The sequence below is a fragment of the Osmerus eperlanus genome, chromosome 6 (genome assembly GCF_963692335.1).
Source record: "Osmerus eperlanus chromosome 6, fOsmEpe2.1, whole genome shotgun sequence".
Classification (NCBI taxonomy): domain Eukaryota; kingdom Metazoa; phylum Chordata; class Actinopteri; order Osmeriformes; family Osmeridae; genus Osmerus; species Osmerus eperlanus.
In genome coordinates, this window is record NC_085023.1 from 16,822,828 (window position 1) to 16,838,200 (window position 15,373).

Consider the following 15,373-nt stretch of genomic DNA (forward strand, 5'->3'; position numbering starts at 1 on the left):
TTCACTTACAAGCATTTCAGGAAGTGACGCCGAGCCACCTAATATCAGGAAACCAACAAAGACTATTTATATTACAGAGTAAGTAGTGAAGCTGAACAGAAAGCAAGTACTTCAGTGCACGTCTAGAGCTGAGGGAACACCAGTTCAGATGTTTGACTGACGTGAAAGACTTGATGCAAAGCTTTTTCAACTTCAGAATATGGAAGGAGTTGTCTCATCCTCATTTGGTAAGAAGGTCATTAACCTATTTGCTTCATTGTCAAACAAAAGTGTAAAAGTGGAATGAATCTTAAACAGTACTATTATCACTCTCTTAACATACTGTGCGGATGAATCACAGATTGTTCAATAATCAGGTGTGGGGTAGAGTGTATTTTAATTGACTGTTTTGAATTAAGAACTTAACCTTTTTGAAATGTGATTACTTCTACAATGTAAGAGGATATTCTCTAAAACAAGGAAGTGTGTTTGAACTCTTCCGCTATTTGTTATCGGTCAATGTACTTGTTTTACCCCGAAACCCCAGAAAGCTTTTTCTGTCGTCAATGTCGTTAATTAATAACTTTCACAACAATTATTTTGTCAATTCAGTTTACTTTTGTGCAAATTAAATGTTTTTGTAAACTTGAGAAGAAAGAACCGAGCTCTGAATACTGATGGGGGACCGATAGTGGTGTGTGCCATTCACTAGCTGTGCAGGGGTTACCTTGACATGAGTACGTACAGTACCAGTCAAAAGTTCCAAACTTTTGACTGGAACTGTAAATATTCATATTGATTCTGTAGTACTGTGGTGGTTTAGCCTGTTGACTGTACTGCATTGTTACCTTGACCTAATGTACTGTGAGACAGATGGTGCTGTGCATCTAGAATCTAACATTTTCACACAGCAAGGCTCCTAAATGTTAATTTCCTAATGTATTTAATATAGATAAAGGACAGTAAAGTCATCACAAAAGTGCATCAATGATGCCTCTGTAATCAGCTAATCTCAGTGTTAACATTTTGTGTGTTTTAGAAAATCCTGAATCCCCCCCCAACTGTGAGATATTGATTGTCCACACTGCTGAAGCTGAGGAATGGGCAATATATTTACAGAGAATTCTAAAATCCTCGCGGAAGTTTCTCAGGAAGTCCATTATCCTATACACTGTGGGCCCAGCTGATCATCTACATGGATATAACTTTGAACATTTCCATGGCAGTAAATGCATTGTACCATTGTTGACATCACCATTTCTGGACCTTTTATGTGACCCTGAGGTCCTGGGGCCATTCCAGAGACTTCTTCACCCACCTCACAGGGTGGTAGCTCTGTTGTGTGGTGTGTTAGAGGAAGATGTTTCCATCTGTAACTTTGAACACTGGCGGAGCTGGAGGAAACTCTATACTGAGGATGAACCAGCTCTCTACATATCCACTATTTTAGAGGCCATCAGTGACAGTACGTTTGTTACTGCGGGGATTCAGATTCACTATTTGTAGAGTAATTTTCTAATTTGGTATAAGTAATAATCACTTATCCCAATTAATATTGATATTAATATTACAGCACAATAAATATTACTGCACATTCTGAATTTTCCTTAACTTTCAAAGGCAAAAGACAGGAAGCTGACAATGAAATTGAAGCCCTTGCCAAAACTGCGAATGAAACCACACCAGTGAGTGTGGTTGAGATCTCTGCCCAGGAAAACAAAGACAACATTATCTCAGAGACTCTACAAATTCAGACTAAGAGTATAGTACACCCTGCCTGTCTCACTGTCCAGCCAAACAGAGTACTTTGTGGGGTAAGAAGGGCTTTGGTTAATAATTCAGTTGATTCTGAAACTACTATTTACTGCATGTCTGATTGTGTTTTATGTCTTCTTAAAGGACGAGGTTACTCTTTACATCATCTTGACAAATAAATTGGGCTGTCAGTCAAAAATAGAAGTTGAGTTTTCATCTAATGACACAGTTATTTTAAGGATCACAGGAATTCAAGAAAATGAGTACACAGTCAGTGTTGCTTCGCCTGGTAAGCATGAAACTGTGAACCTCATACTGTACTAAAAGATGTTTTGCAATAATAACCTACCATTTCACTATCACGGTATAGTACTACAGACACATCAGCCTGTGTACTACTGTAAATTTGCATTAAATAAGACAAGCTTGATCTTATTTCTAGATATGCCAGCTGGAGAGGTGTCACTAACTCTGTACAGTGACGAGTCATCAATCAGTTTGAGCCCTGTTACATACTATACAAGAATGGGAGAAATAAGTAGTTTTCTGGAAAATGCCTCTGGTCCTATGGATTTCATGTGCCAAGTAAGAATTGAGACAAAGTGCAAATTATTTAATTGGCATACCATTTGGTAAACTATGTTTTGGGGCTGCTGTCTCACAAGCACAATCATGGGTTTTCTCTTTCTTCGACAGGCATTCAACATCACTTCTAAAGCAACAGAAACACTTGACACCTTGCTTACAGACTCAGTGAAATGCAGGATGCCTGTAAATGGACTTCAGCTGTTTGGAATAAGACAGATTGAAGAAAGTAACATGGCTACATGTAAGCATTGCCTTTTACAACTGTGTTTTTTTCTTCCCACCAAGCTAACAATAGCCATTTATATTCGAATCATGCCATGTTAAACTCTGTTTTGTCTTTTAGATCAGCGGAACGAAGAGCTTCCCACTGTTCTCCACTTTGCTGCAAAGTACGGTCTGAAAAAGCTTACCACAGTTCTATTGCAGTGTCCCGGAGCCTTGCAGGCTTACAGTGTGATGAACAAACATGGATACTACCCAAACACACTGGCAGAGAGGAGTGGCTTTTCTGACCTAAGGCAGTTCATGGATGAATATGTAGTAAGTCCATTATCAACAATCATTTATACCTGTCAGCAACACTAATGTTTGCTGTTTAGCTGTCACTTTGGTTATCAGTTTCGTTAAAAAACACTTTTACGCAGACACGTTGTTCTTGACAATGCGCAAGATTAGTATCAAACAGCAGTATTCTGTACCCAGTATGGTGAAAGCTGAGTTAATTTCTTTCTCTATCTTGAACCACCCTTTCAGGAAACAGCTGACATGCTTAAGTCCCACATTAGAGACTCCATGGCAGAGGAGGAGAATGGGGATGTGTATGAGTCCATGTCTGACAACATCTTGAAGTATTCCTTGAACCAGGGTTGCAGGGAGGATATTTACGAGTCAATGATAGACTTGAATCCAGACATGGAAGACCTATGTATGACTTTACAGTGACGAATCATAAGTATCCGTCCTCTGGTTTATGTTTGATAGTGATGGCAATGGTAATCATTTATATTTTTTGCTTTCAGATGAGTCCATGGAGGCAGTAACAGGAGATCCTCTTAACTCAGAGGAAGCTATGCTAAGAACGTTTTTCACAGGTATTAAATGATTCTAAAGTCTTAGGCACAATTTTTTTTTAAGTCAAGCCAAAATTCTTTGAGAAATCATTAATTGAAAAGACTAAACAAAAATATCCTCAACACTGCACTTCAATATTGCCGCACAAATAAAGAAGACAAATAAATACATTTAGTAAACATTTTTGACAATATTCATGTCAAAAATTGGGTGTGTCTAAGACCTTTGCGCAGTACTGTATATCATGCATACTATGAGATTCTTTATGAAATCACTCAATTTGACAATAGAGAAACTGAGTTTCTCACAGAAGTAACCTGAACATTTGAATTGTCATGACAATCGTATGCCTTTCTCTTCTCAAGGGAGGGAAGGAGAAAAGCACCCAAGTTTTACCCAGGAGGAGTATGATAAAATGATAGCCCAATATGAGGAGGAGGAGGACCCATATGATCCGTGTATTCCAGACCAAATCTATGACACAGTGGATGAAAATGCAAGCTGTGTCCTTGAAGTCTTAAATCGTCCACCAGCCCCAATTCCCAGACCAGTGACAGTTGCAGAGCCCGAAAGTCCACAAACCTACATCTCAAGGGGTAGGAAGCGGTTCTATTTTTACAATGCTCTCTCCACAACTGAGACAACACACCGTTCATCAAAAACTGAAGAATCTAACAATCAAGAAATTGTTCCCATTTACAGTGTTTTCTTCAAAAGAGGAATCGAATCCACATAATATTTCCAGAGAAGCAGCTGCTGTACCAGGTAGTTAATTATTTTAAAGTGCAAACAGAACCCTTGTTCATTTTATTGTATATGAAGGGTGTATGGTCACATTGACATTTCTTCTTCATGGCAAGTAAAGTGGCATTAAACATTTATGTCTCAAACTTCTAGCGAGGCCAGTGAAAGGACAGGCTGTTGCTTCCGGTTCCATTCCGCCCTCCACCCACGATCCCTATGCTGGGATGAAGACCCCAGGGCAAAGGCAGCTCATAGCCCTGCAAGAGAGGGTGAAAGTAGGGGCCATGAGTGTGGATGAGGCTGTCCAAGAGTTCAAGGCCTGGCAGTTTGACCAGGAAAGGAGATCCAACTCTATCCGCTTTCAGCAGGTCAATAGTAATAACTAATAGATAGAATAGTAATAGATTTCTAAGGATATTGAAGTACAGTGATACAGGTACATGTCATTGAAAACTATGGGTTGGTAGTTGGTAAACGTGTCTGTCAAGGAGCAACAGGATGTTTAGAATGAATGATGAAGTGTTGAAGTTATGTTGCAGGAAAATTTGAAAAAATTACGAGACAGTATTTGCAGACGCCACAAAGACATGGAGAAGATGGGAAAGGAGTTGGGTAAGAGGGTTCAGATTCTTTACTTTCATGTTCATGTCATGTTGCTTCTGAGTTTTGCTTCTACGGTAGTTGATCTGGTTTGGTTTCTTCCCTCTGAGAACTAGACATCACCTCTCCACTCCCAAATAATTATTCCTGGGGTACTGACATGGCCTTGGAGTGCTCTGTGTATGAGTCCAGCCCCCGGGTCATGGCCCCACCCCCTCCTGTGCCCCACCCAATCCTTAGAGGCACCTGGCAAAAAGGGAGCACATCCAGTACCTCCAGTGAGTTCCTAGCCCCCTGCAGCCATGTTGATCCCAGTATTCATCAGGAGGGCAATCAGAAAATCAATACAATGTTTGATAAACGGCTGGGCAGATCTGAATGTATCCATTATTTCCTCTTGTCTGTTTGGTTTCCACGCTTTGTTGCGCTCTACGCCTCTACAGTATCTTAGATCTGAGAACTAGAACTGACACCTGCTTGTGGTTTGAGTGGGTGTGGGGGCTTAGTCTCTATGCAAAAAAAAGTTTTGAAGTTGTAGTACTAGTTTGGTTACGGTTTTTGATTACTTCAGATCCAACCTTCTGCTGTATTCAGGTAGTGGAAGTAACAGACTCAGCACACATAGCACCATCAGCTTGAGCAGTGGAACAGAGCCAGATTTTGAGGTGAGCAACTGACTCCTCAAAAGCCCCTCTGTCTCAGTCCAGAGAACCCTTTTTTTGGTCACTTTTCTAATGAATTGTTTGGATGAGCAAAGTGTCACATACAAATGAACACGTGACTCCTAAGGGGAAAAGTATTTAAAAGATCCAGTGGTGAAGTTTTAATGTATATTTCAAAGCTTCAAAATCCCATGGTTCCATTTTACAATTAACATACATAATACATTAATGAATAATAATTCCTACTAGGCACATAGAGAATGTTTTGCCTGTTGTATTTATGATACACAGTGTATACTTTTTGCTCCATTCAATAGGAAGCAATAGACTATCTCCCTCCTCCACCTCGACCCCCACGACCCACTGAGGCCTCCCCGAACCTTCCCCCACCTAGGATCCCTCCAAGAGTACCAGAAAGGTAAGACATCCACACGGGATGATTTCAAGCAATGTAGTTCTATCAGCATACATCAGCAACTGTGATCTTACATCATAAACCACCTTAAACAAACAAATGGAATTCGGAGAAAACAAATTCTGTGATAACTATCCTTGGTGAGCACGCTATAAGCTGTGCTTAAAGGTAGATAACAGGAAATAATGAAAAGGAAACTAACACTTTGACTATGCTGTTACAGTTAAAAGGTGTTTCAAGTGTAAAGACACCAAAGCACTTTTGGCCATGTGATATTTTACATGAACTTTAAAACAAACAAAATTATTTTCCTGCCGTTTTTTATTGTAACTTTAGACTCTGACATATGTGTTTACGCAACATGTTTATAGGGGACAAAGGTTTTTAACTGAAAAACTCGTACCTATTGTACCTTTAATAACCACATCTATGTCCTTATGGTTTTACTCTCAAATGTTCTTTCCAGCTCAAATGATATACATGGTCACAAAAATAATTTGTGTATCTTATTGAGCCTGTCCTGGTTAAATAGAGGCTAAATAAGAATACATATCAAAGCTAGCTTTTAAAAAATGTAATTTCTTGTGTTTGCAAGGGTTCCAGAAAATATCCTGCATGAGCGATACGTATCAAGCCCATTGCGAACACTTCCTCAAAGACCATCACATAGAGACACCTCTCCACCCTCCATACCACGTAGACCATCACATAGAGACACCTCTCCACCCTCCATACCACGTAGAACACGATGATCTACTTGCTGACATCTTCAAATTTATTTTTAGGATAGTTTTAAAATTAATGATGTGAGAAAATACAACTAGATGTGGAGTGAATGGTCAACATTTCTAGATATGTAAGCTGCATCACACACCTGCACTGTTCATTTGCACATTGTAACTGCATACATTTGTGTTGTGAAGAGTCGAGATTACAGTGTGTCTTTGGTATTCTTTTGTTTGTTTTATATAATTTACGCATGTACAGATAATTTTACTGTCTTACTGTATAAAATAAGGAACCTATCACAATTTTGATATTGTTGATGTGTTATCATATTTTTAAAGGATGTGTTGAAAAGATGATGTCCTGTTGCATTGTCAAAGGGGATAAAGTTAATAGTGCAAAGCTATGTTATTTGAGTGAACTTATAAAGTGACAAATAAAGTACAAGTACATATTTTCTATACATTTCTGATCTGACAGGTGGGGATCAATTGAGTTGGATTTAAATCTTCATTTACCATTTCCATTAAAGACTTAAACAGATTGGAGTCATTAGGTTTGGAGTAAAACAGTAAAAGAGAACATCATGTTTCATGTAACAACATAGCATCTGTGCTGTATAGACATGTATCACATAATGAAACTTGATTTATCTGAAACATGATAAAAGCAGGCAAATAGTTCGTTGCCAACTCTGGCCACTGGATGGCGCTCTGCATTAGTCTACACTAGGTGCATTTCATGGGTTCAGGTTTCTAACGCTGGTTTAGACATGGGCCCAAAGTCCAATCTGAAAACTGAAATGCTTTCGATGTGCTCATATTTAATGTTTGTGTTTTTCTAACCAATAATAATGCTGCATATTGGTGTTATATTCGACTTGTCGACGTTTTTTACAGGTAAGCCTTAAATTAGTTTTAATAGTCTTTTAAAAAGTAAACGAACAAACCCAAAGAGGCTGGCTGCCAAGTTTATAGTATTTTTATTTGATTAAACCACAAGCATCTTCAAGTAGGCTAAATTTCATATTGGCTATGTTGGAGGTCAGGCTATTTTTTTTTTACTGATGTAAGCATCTAAGGACTCCTGAGATCATCCCTCCCCTTTGCTGTCCCCACATGCAAGGAAACGCAGTCTAATGTGGTACAACGTGCTGATGAGACCAGTGGGTGTGAGCGAGCCGGGTTAGTAATTGACTGAAACATTGTAGGACGGACCTCAGTGCCGCGTGTTTGGAAATATCGACTTGGCACACTGGATTGCCATTCTTTAGAGGTAAGCTACATGTTTGTCCTTTTGGTTTGTTGTAGTGTTTAGTCCGTTTGATACTGTAGAATCCCTAATACAGAGGGCTTCAGTAAATTCTGTATCCAGTGTACGTTGGCAACAAAATTGCTGACTTTGTATGATGTTGTTTAATTCTGTACCATAATGTTGTGGGATTATTCTGTCCCATTGATGTACTGCAGTGAAGAACTCTGTCCCATTACATCTCACTGTGATCTTGTATTTCGGATGGGACACAAATGCCACTAAATTTGGTCCGGGACAAAAAAAATACAGCCTTGTTCTTTGACAGCCGTACTGCAGTCCAGAGAAGAACCGCTAGTCGACCGTTACATCCTCGCATGTGCACTGATCATTATATCCAAAATAGAAAAATGAAATAATCAAAATGTTGTTATGGGTTGTTGGGTTTTTGTTTGTTCAACATAAGCATTTTAAATGTCCCGAAATGAAGGCCATTCACCATCAAATAATTGCAATAATATTCTCTTCTGACAAGTTGAGGGCTGCACATTGTTTACTGTAGATTTGCTTACCTATACCGACTTAATGGCATGCACATTATGCGGCATACTGTACGTTTGCTAACAGGGAACCCGACTATTTTTTATTTCCAGGGGTATCTCTTGCTTGTCTGCAGTAGCCCAGTGGGCATTGGGTATCATTACTGCCTACTGCATAAACCTTAGACAATACAAATATTCTCTAATTGTGAATGTGAACGACCAACGTGACAATACAAAACAGGGCACCACTAGTATCGAATATGCAATATCCACACACGTATAGACAGCAGTATGAATGAAAATGACCCATATTGCAGTGGACTGCAGGATAACTGATCAATGGCAAGGCTATCTATTGGACCCCGTACACACTGTGCCACACATTTTTAAAGGCAAAAAGGTCAATATCCCTCACATGTCACTATTAGGCAAGCTCTAACCATATCTGTACATGGTACATGGTACATACTTTACATTGGCAGACACATTTAGATAATTCACTGTTTGTTTAGCTTTTCAAGCCAATCCAAGTTTTTTTCATGGACATATCGGGCCAAAATGCCAGGCTACTCCATGGTTACACAATCAAGACACACCGAACCATATTCTATTACATAAGTACTACAGTAGTCCAGAATCAGAATCAGAAAGGGTTTTAATCGCCATGAAAGTTTGCACAAACAAGGAATTTACTTTGGCAGGAAGGTGCATACATTAAACATATAGGAATCTTAAAGCTTAAATATGTGGTCTAACTATACAAAAGGAACAAAGTCTAGTGAACTCTCATTGGCCCTGTAGTTACTGTATTTAAACAGTGAATTTGTATCAGTTGTTTGACAAATAGGCCCGGGGCTTCCACATTGAGTGCATGTGACATTAACTCCTGGCTAACATCAGAGCATTGATCAGCCTGTGATGCTGTACACAGTGAACAACCATCCTGTGGGAAGACTCTCAGGATGGAGTGCAAGGCTAACCCGATGTTCATTTACATGTGTAAACATACCCGTGTTCCTATGTCATTATTTTACATCAAAGTTGTCTTTGTTAGCTCGGTGGACCACTGAATACCATGTGAACCTGTAAATCCGGTTGTTCAGAGGCATTGCTGTGCCTAGTGCTGTGATTCTATACCACACTACTACCGTGCAGAGGAATGGCCAAGCCCACCTGTCAGCTTGGCAAGCCATGGTGAATCAGGTCTAGCCTTCCAACAGCGGTGTCATTGTCTACTATATCTCATTGACGTGACACTCAACATGAACCTGGCTCTGGGATCAATATCCTGAATGGATGTAGTTGTAACTCTGCAATCAGTGACTCTACTGTCGCACTAGTTTGTACTCTGTAGTATTCTCCAGGCAGATAAATGCACATTTAACTGTAGGCCTCCATTGTCCAATGCCGTAGATAATAGCTCATACTCGTAGCTCCTACTGCCATAGCTCAAACACTTCTCCAACACCACATAGGGTGGCATATTACTTAATAAGTATAGACTATTGTAATATTTGGAGTACATTGTTTATGTTTGGCTGCTTAGACTCTTCCAAGCCATATAATTAATTATTTATATTGAGTTGTCAATATTTTATAAACCCTGTTTAGAATCATGTTACTTGAATACCCATTGGACTGGGGAGCAACAACCATATATCACAAATCTTAAAACTTTAATTTTAATAATGATTTAAACAGGGGCTATCCTTGCCCATTATTTGAAGTACTGCTCTGGTAACAATTCATTTTCATTTCCCTGGAACTAGCTTCTGGCATCTATGTAAGATAATGGCATGTTAAGGTCCTGTCACACAACTACTGAAGTGATGGAAGTAAAAGGTCATAAAGGTTTATTATTTCTCAAAATAAGATCATCTTAATGAAATGATTGACTGACAAACATTGATGAGTATGTCCCAGCAGTCAGCTTTGCAGAGCTTCTGTGAATGGTTCATTCAAAGTTCCATGTTCTTATGAATGGATACCATGAACATGAAATATCTGGGTTCTTTAGAATTGTAGATTATTTGATTTCTTTGTTCATTTATCTTAATTGTATACCTCCATAGCATAGATATTTAAATATACATTATATATTTACACATAGTTCACTAGATGGAAAGTGTAGTGTGAAAACACCAATGTCTTTATTCTGCAGTAAATAACTGATGGGTTTTCAGGAAGACGGATGTTCAACACCAGGTTTCTGTTTTCATTCTGTGTTAATGTTACAACTCGTTGCTTAGCAACCTTCTCCCTCCCCCCTTTTCCCCATCTGCTTCTATTGGACGAAGTGGATAGTGCTGCTTGAGTGTTATGCTTTGGCTTTTCAGGGTCTGTGTGCACAAAGAACCCCCCCCCCCCCCCCCCAATGAAAGCAAGTAAACAAGAAATTGAATAGGCAATTTATGGTTTGACGATAGATTTGTCGCTCTTCACGCTTGTATTGCGTAGGAAAATAATGAAGGAAATAAGAGACACAAAAAGGCACAAACACTTTTTGGCAGTTGTTGTCATTATAGTATTAGCATACAGTTTCCATAAGGCAGCCGTTACTGTCTTTTTACATTGGTGCTAAACACAGTCATGCTGTCATTCTTTAAGGTGTCGGGTCTGTTGGTATCCCCCGACTCTGGTGATTGTATCAGGGTTATCTGTTAGGACTAAGTCGACAGTGTGTGACACTCTTGGCACAGACAAAGATGGAGACATTTCTCATGATGGAGGCAGTCTTATGTGGTATTTTCACAAGGCCACATTTAGCAAAGCACTTAAAATGAGTGGATTATCACATTGCTGTTTATAGACATGTTTAGGTGCTGTATCTCATGACAGTTTAATCAAGCAGTTCTGTCACATAAGCACTCACAGAGTTATTATAAGTAACAGAGAACACTCAAAGCTGCCATTCCACATCTGAGTCAAAACATCCCCCTCGAAATACGGGGACACTTTCAACACTCTCTCAAACAATAACATGAATTGTCATCAAAGCTCCCAAAACAAACGGGTGGTCCCCATTGTCTAAGCCAATAGGAATCTGCATACTTCAAATTTGCGGGAGGATTGTCAATCATCTCAATTCAAACAGTCAGGAACATACCCATCATATGAAGTATACTACATTCACCTCACTTTGCCCTATTTTAAAACAAGCTTGCACCTCTGACAACATTTCAACAACAAGTAAAACAAAATTCAGTGCTAGTCCTCTCTAGAAAAACTTGTTTTCTCTTGGAGCATGGCCTGGAGTGCTCACTTGCCATGGAGATGTATTGTCCTTGGTAAACTGTCAGCTCACTGAACTTCTTATTACACTGGCTCTAAAACCCCTGGCAGTCAGACTATGCCCAGCTTGGCCCTCTAAAAATGTCCATGTGAGACAGTGTGTCCATGTGAAAAGCCAGCGCCTTCTCCACCTTCACACGTGCCCTGCCCTGGGGATCTGGTCATCGTCACGCCCAATAACTGTCAGAGCTTTTCATGGACATACTACAGTAGTTGCAACAACTATGCTTTGAATCCTGAAGCACAGCACTGACCAAAACAGAAACGCTTACTCAGCACTCATCATACTCATTAATAGTAGACGATATACATTTGAAAAGACATATCTTAGGATTCAGTTTCAATTCTTACGCGAAAGGCACTTGAAAATGATCAGGTGCATGCATTTCCTTTTATGTACGCCTTTGTTTAAAACCATGGCCTCTGCTCATCAAACGTGTCTATTGAGGAATGCGTAGAACCCTCGGCTTGTAGCCAGTGTGGAAGCTGTTTATGGAAGAGAGGGGGTCCTCTCAATTAGAGGGATAAGCTGCTGCTCTGGAGCGGCCCTTTCGAGCCTTGTTTGGAGCTGTTTTATGGGATCTACACTGAGCCCTGGACAGCTTCTCTTCTCTCTGCTATTAGTTGACAAAGCAAAAGTCAAATGGCATTACGTAAGAGCTCTTTCTCTACTTTTGTAGAACACCAGACCTCGTGATGAGTTATTTTGTGTTAACATTACTCTCTTCTGAGGAATAGTGCAGGAATCCCTGGTCATAGGTATCATTGTTTGAGTTCTCGGTAGCATTATCTTTTGTTTAATTTTTCGGAAGTAAACATAGAGTTGTTTAAACATGTGACGCTTAAAAGACTGTAACAGCTCAGAACAGCTGTTCATGCTCACTGCCATCGGGTTTAAAATGACATTCAGTAGATCAGTATTTCAATCAATGTGTAATTTAATGCATTTCAAATGTGTTATTACAGTGTATGGTACTTAAGTTAGTACTAGTTAGTTTGAGTAAAACAGATTGGCTCTTGAACTCTGCTTCCCTAGCCGTTGTCCAGAGGGTCCACTAGCTAATTCCAGATCTCCTCAGATGTCCAATTTGTGCCAGGAGGGATCTGGGGGCAGAATGTGTTTATGTACTGATGGTCTTCAGTTGTTGAGTAGGTGCCACATTCCCAGGTGGCATGTGGTGACAGGCCAATCGGGACACGCCTTCTGTTGAGAGTGGCCAGACCCCCCCGGCTCCTTATCCGCAGTCTACTCACCCCCCCCTCCCCCACTCCCCCAGAGCAGCCCAAGGTCAGATGTGGGCACCTAAATCAGAGAACAGCCAGTCTCACCTCCTCAAGACTGTCTCAGGGTTTTTTACACAGAGACAGATAGAGAGAGATAGTGAGAGAGAGAGAGAGAGAGAGAGAGAGAGAGAGAGAGAGAGAGAGAGAGAGAGAGAGAGAGAGAGAGAGAGAGATAGTGAGAGAGAGAGAGAGAGAGAGAGAGAGAGAGAGAGAGAGAGAGAGAGAGAGAGAGAGAGTCTGGCTTGAGTGTCAGACAGAAAGAGTCTGTCTAGAGTGTCACATGGGCTGTCTGACTGGATGAGCTTCCTACTGTACTCAAGACTGAGATCTGAACTGAGCTGTGAAAGTAATCTGGCACAGTAGGTATGGAATGGCCCTCAGTTAGGTAATGTCACTAATAACATCAACGTCATTGACTGTTTTTCAGAAAGAGATTGTATAGTTTATTCTTGCCATCAACAGTTAATATGTTGTATGACGGAATGGGTGATAGGTAGCATGTTGTGTTTAACTGGCTAAAACAATGTAGACAATACTGTATGTCCTGCATTGTACTGTAGTCCATTAAACGGTATAGACTACTTTCTGCAAATGCAATTCTGAATGTTCACATGGTGTACGGTGTACATGGTGTACCATAGTGTGTCATTGGTGCTATGTCTGACTCAAAGCTCAGGTGATTTTTGATTTTGCTGCTGGCTGAGCTGAAGGGAATTTGTGGTTTGTGCTAGTGCCAGGAATGTTGGCTGATAATATCAACATTGAGTACTGAAACACTCTCGGTTAGGAAGGAATCACACTCTGTGGAAAATCAGGCCTGTGTGTTTTCACTTGTCTCATTAAGTTTGACTGAGCAGTCGACTCCTCATGATCTCAGTGTGAGTCTTGCTGTCCGTTGTCTGTTGTTGTGGCTTTACTTTCAACCCCCTCTTGCTTTGGACTGACTGATTTACTGACTGACTGACCAAGGACCATGTGTTATAGAAGTTTGTTGCGGAAAGCTGTTGTCCAACGGCCTGTCCTTCAGTAGTAAGCTAATGACCCACAGAAGCCCTCACATCTAAAATCTCAGAACCCTATCTAAAACCAAAATGACCTTCTAATACATTTGGGTTTCTTTATCTAGCACAGTATCTTTTTGTTCTTCAGTCAAATCTTTTGTGGAAGATGAGAGAGGAATGTTCTTACTGTAGGTAAAGACTTAAGTGAAAGAAGTGTGCTTCATAACAGCTTATCAGTCTCATGTTTATCTTGGCTTGGACATGGCTGGCTGTCCCCACACTGGTGGGCTAGTGCCGGCTTCTTCTCTCTCTCTCTCTCTCTCTCTCTCTCTCTCTCTCTCTCTCTCTCTCTCTCTCTCTTTTCTCTCTCTTTTCTCTCTCTCACTCTCTCTCTCTCTCTCTCTCTCTTTTCTCTCTCTTTTCTCTCTCTCAGTTGGCCTTTTCCGAGGCATCCCTTCCTAAAATGGAATGGAGTGCTCTGATATGTTTATGTGGTGTATGCCATGATTTCTCACATTCTTCAATAACTGTAGCTGTACTGAGAGACAGTTTCTTCTTTTTATAACACCGTCTTTTTCTTACATTCAATATTTTTGAGAAGCAAGTTAAGCTCTGAGAAACAAATTATTTGTTTGCTGCAGTATAAGCTTTCTTCTGTTGTTTGGAAATTAACAGATGTCACCTCCATAAATGGTGTCTGAGATCATTGATGTGTGGGCTCTTTGTGACACTAGAGATCTTGAAGGGGATCAGTCTTTCAATAAACTAAGGTTATAGATAGATAATATACAAATATTATCTCTTACTATGGAGCATTTGTTTGAACTTTAGCTCAAAGGTGGGTTGATTATTTAGGTCTACTTTTACCCATGGGTCTTGTCCAAAAATATCCTGTTTTATTTAGAACTGTTTTGGTAAGCATATTTGATGTGCATGTGGTGTGTGTGTGTGTGTGTGTGTGTGTGTGTGTGTGTTTGCGTGTATTTGCATGTGGGGTGTGTGTTTGCATGTATTTGCATGTGGGGGTTCTTACCATTTCACGTGTTTCTTTGCCTTTGTGCCTTAACTCAGCCACCCTTTTCCAACTATAGAAATGGATGTGTTCCTAGAGTGTCTCCTAAATCAGTCGTCTTGCATTGTTACAGTGAGGCTCCTGGCAACTGCAGAGAGAATGTTTCACTGCTTCTTTTCAGGTGTCCTGGTGTTTTCCTGCACGCTCTACTGACGCAGTTCAGATTAACATATGTCCTCACCCCCCCCATGTCTTTTTTTGTCTACTGGAGGACTCATTAGCTGTTAGACACTCTGATGTGTGAATTCCCTCAGCCTTTGTGAGAGTTTGGAGATGAATGTTTTTCTCGCCAACAACATTGTGCTTTATCATTCAACTAATGAGGTGAAAACTTTTCTAAGAATACTGTGAATAGGTTACTGTGTTGTAGGCAAACTGTGTGTATGGTGAGG

At 40.2% G+C, this 15,373-nt stretch overlaps 2 protein-coding genes across 11 annotated transcripts in view; both read left to right on the top strand.

Moving 5' to 3' along the window:
* Positions 1–85: 85 nt before the first annotated feature.
* On the top strand, positions 86–6,994 carry pik3ap1 (phosphoinositide-3-kinase adaptor protein 1). Of its 4 annotated transcripts, XM_062463951.1 has the most exons (18): positions 86–227; positions 1,019–1,444; positions 1,600–1,793; positions 1,879–2,023; positions 2,177–2,319; positions 2,431–2,563; positions 2,666–2,862; positions 3,076–3,247; positions 3,342–3,413; positions 3,759–3,989; positions 4,096–4,158; positions 4,291–4,505; positions 4,677–4,749; positions 4,848–5,015; positions 5,332–5,402; positions 5,717–5,817; positions 6,410–6,490; positions 6,533–6,994. In XM_062463951.1, exons 1-18 carry the CDS (start codon positions 200–202, stop codon positions 6,564–6,566), a joined length of 2,547 nt encoding a protein of 848 aa, XP_062319935.1. In that variant the 5' UTR covers positions 86–199; the 3' UTR covers positions 6,567–6,994. The 4 variants fall into 4 exon arrangements, with proteins under 4 accessions (XP_062319935.1, XP_062319933.1, XP_062319934.1 ...); XM_062463949.1 differs by having other exon boundaries at positions 6,410–6,994; XM_062463950.1 differs by having other exon boundaries at positions 4,854–5,015; positions 6,410–6,994.
* A 675-nt stretch (positions 6,995–7,669) lies between these two features.
* The window catches only part of LOC134022434 (sorbin and SH3 domain-containing protein 1), a 36,387-nt gene continuing 28,683 nt past the window's right edge, over positions 7,670–15,373 (top strand). For 2 of the 7 annotated variants that reach the window (XM_062463958.1, XM_062463954.1), the window contains exon 1: positions 7,672–7,815. The gene's annotated coding sequence lies outside the window, so the exon portion shown is untranslated. Of the gene's footprint in view, positions 7,816–12,981; positions 13,294–15,373 lie in introns of those variants that run through there. The other 5 variants (XM_062463960.1, XM_062463959.1, XM_062463957.1 and 2 more) reach the window with 5 other exon arrangements.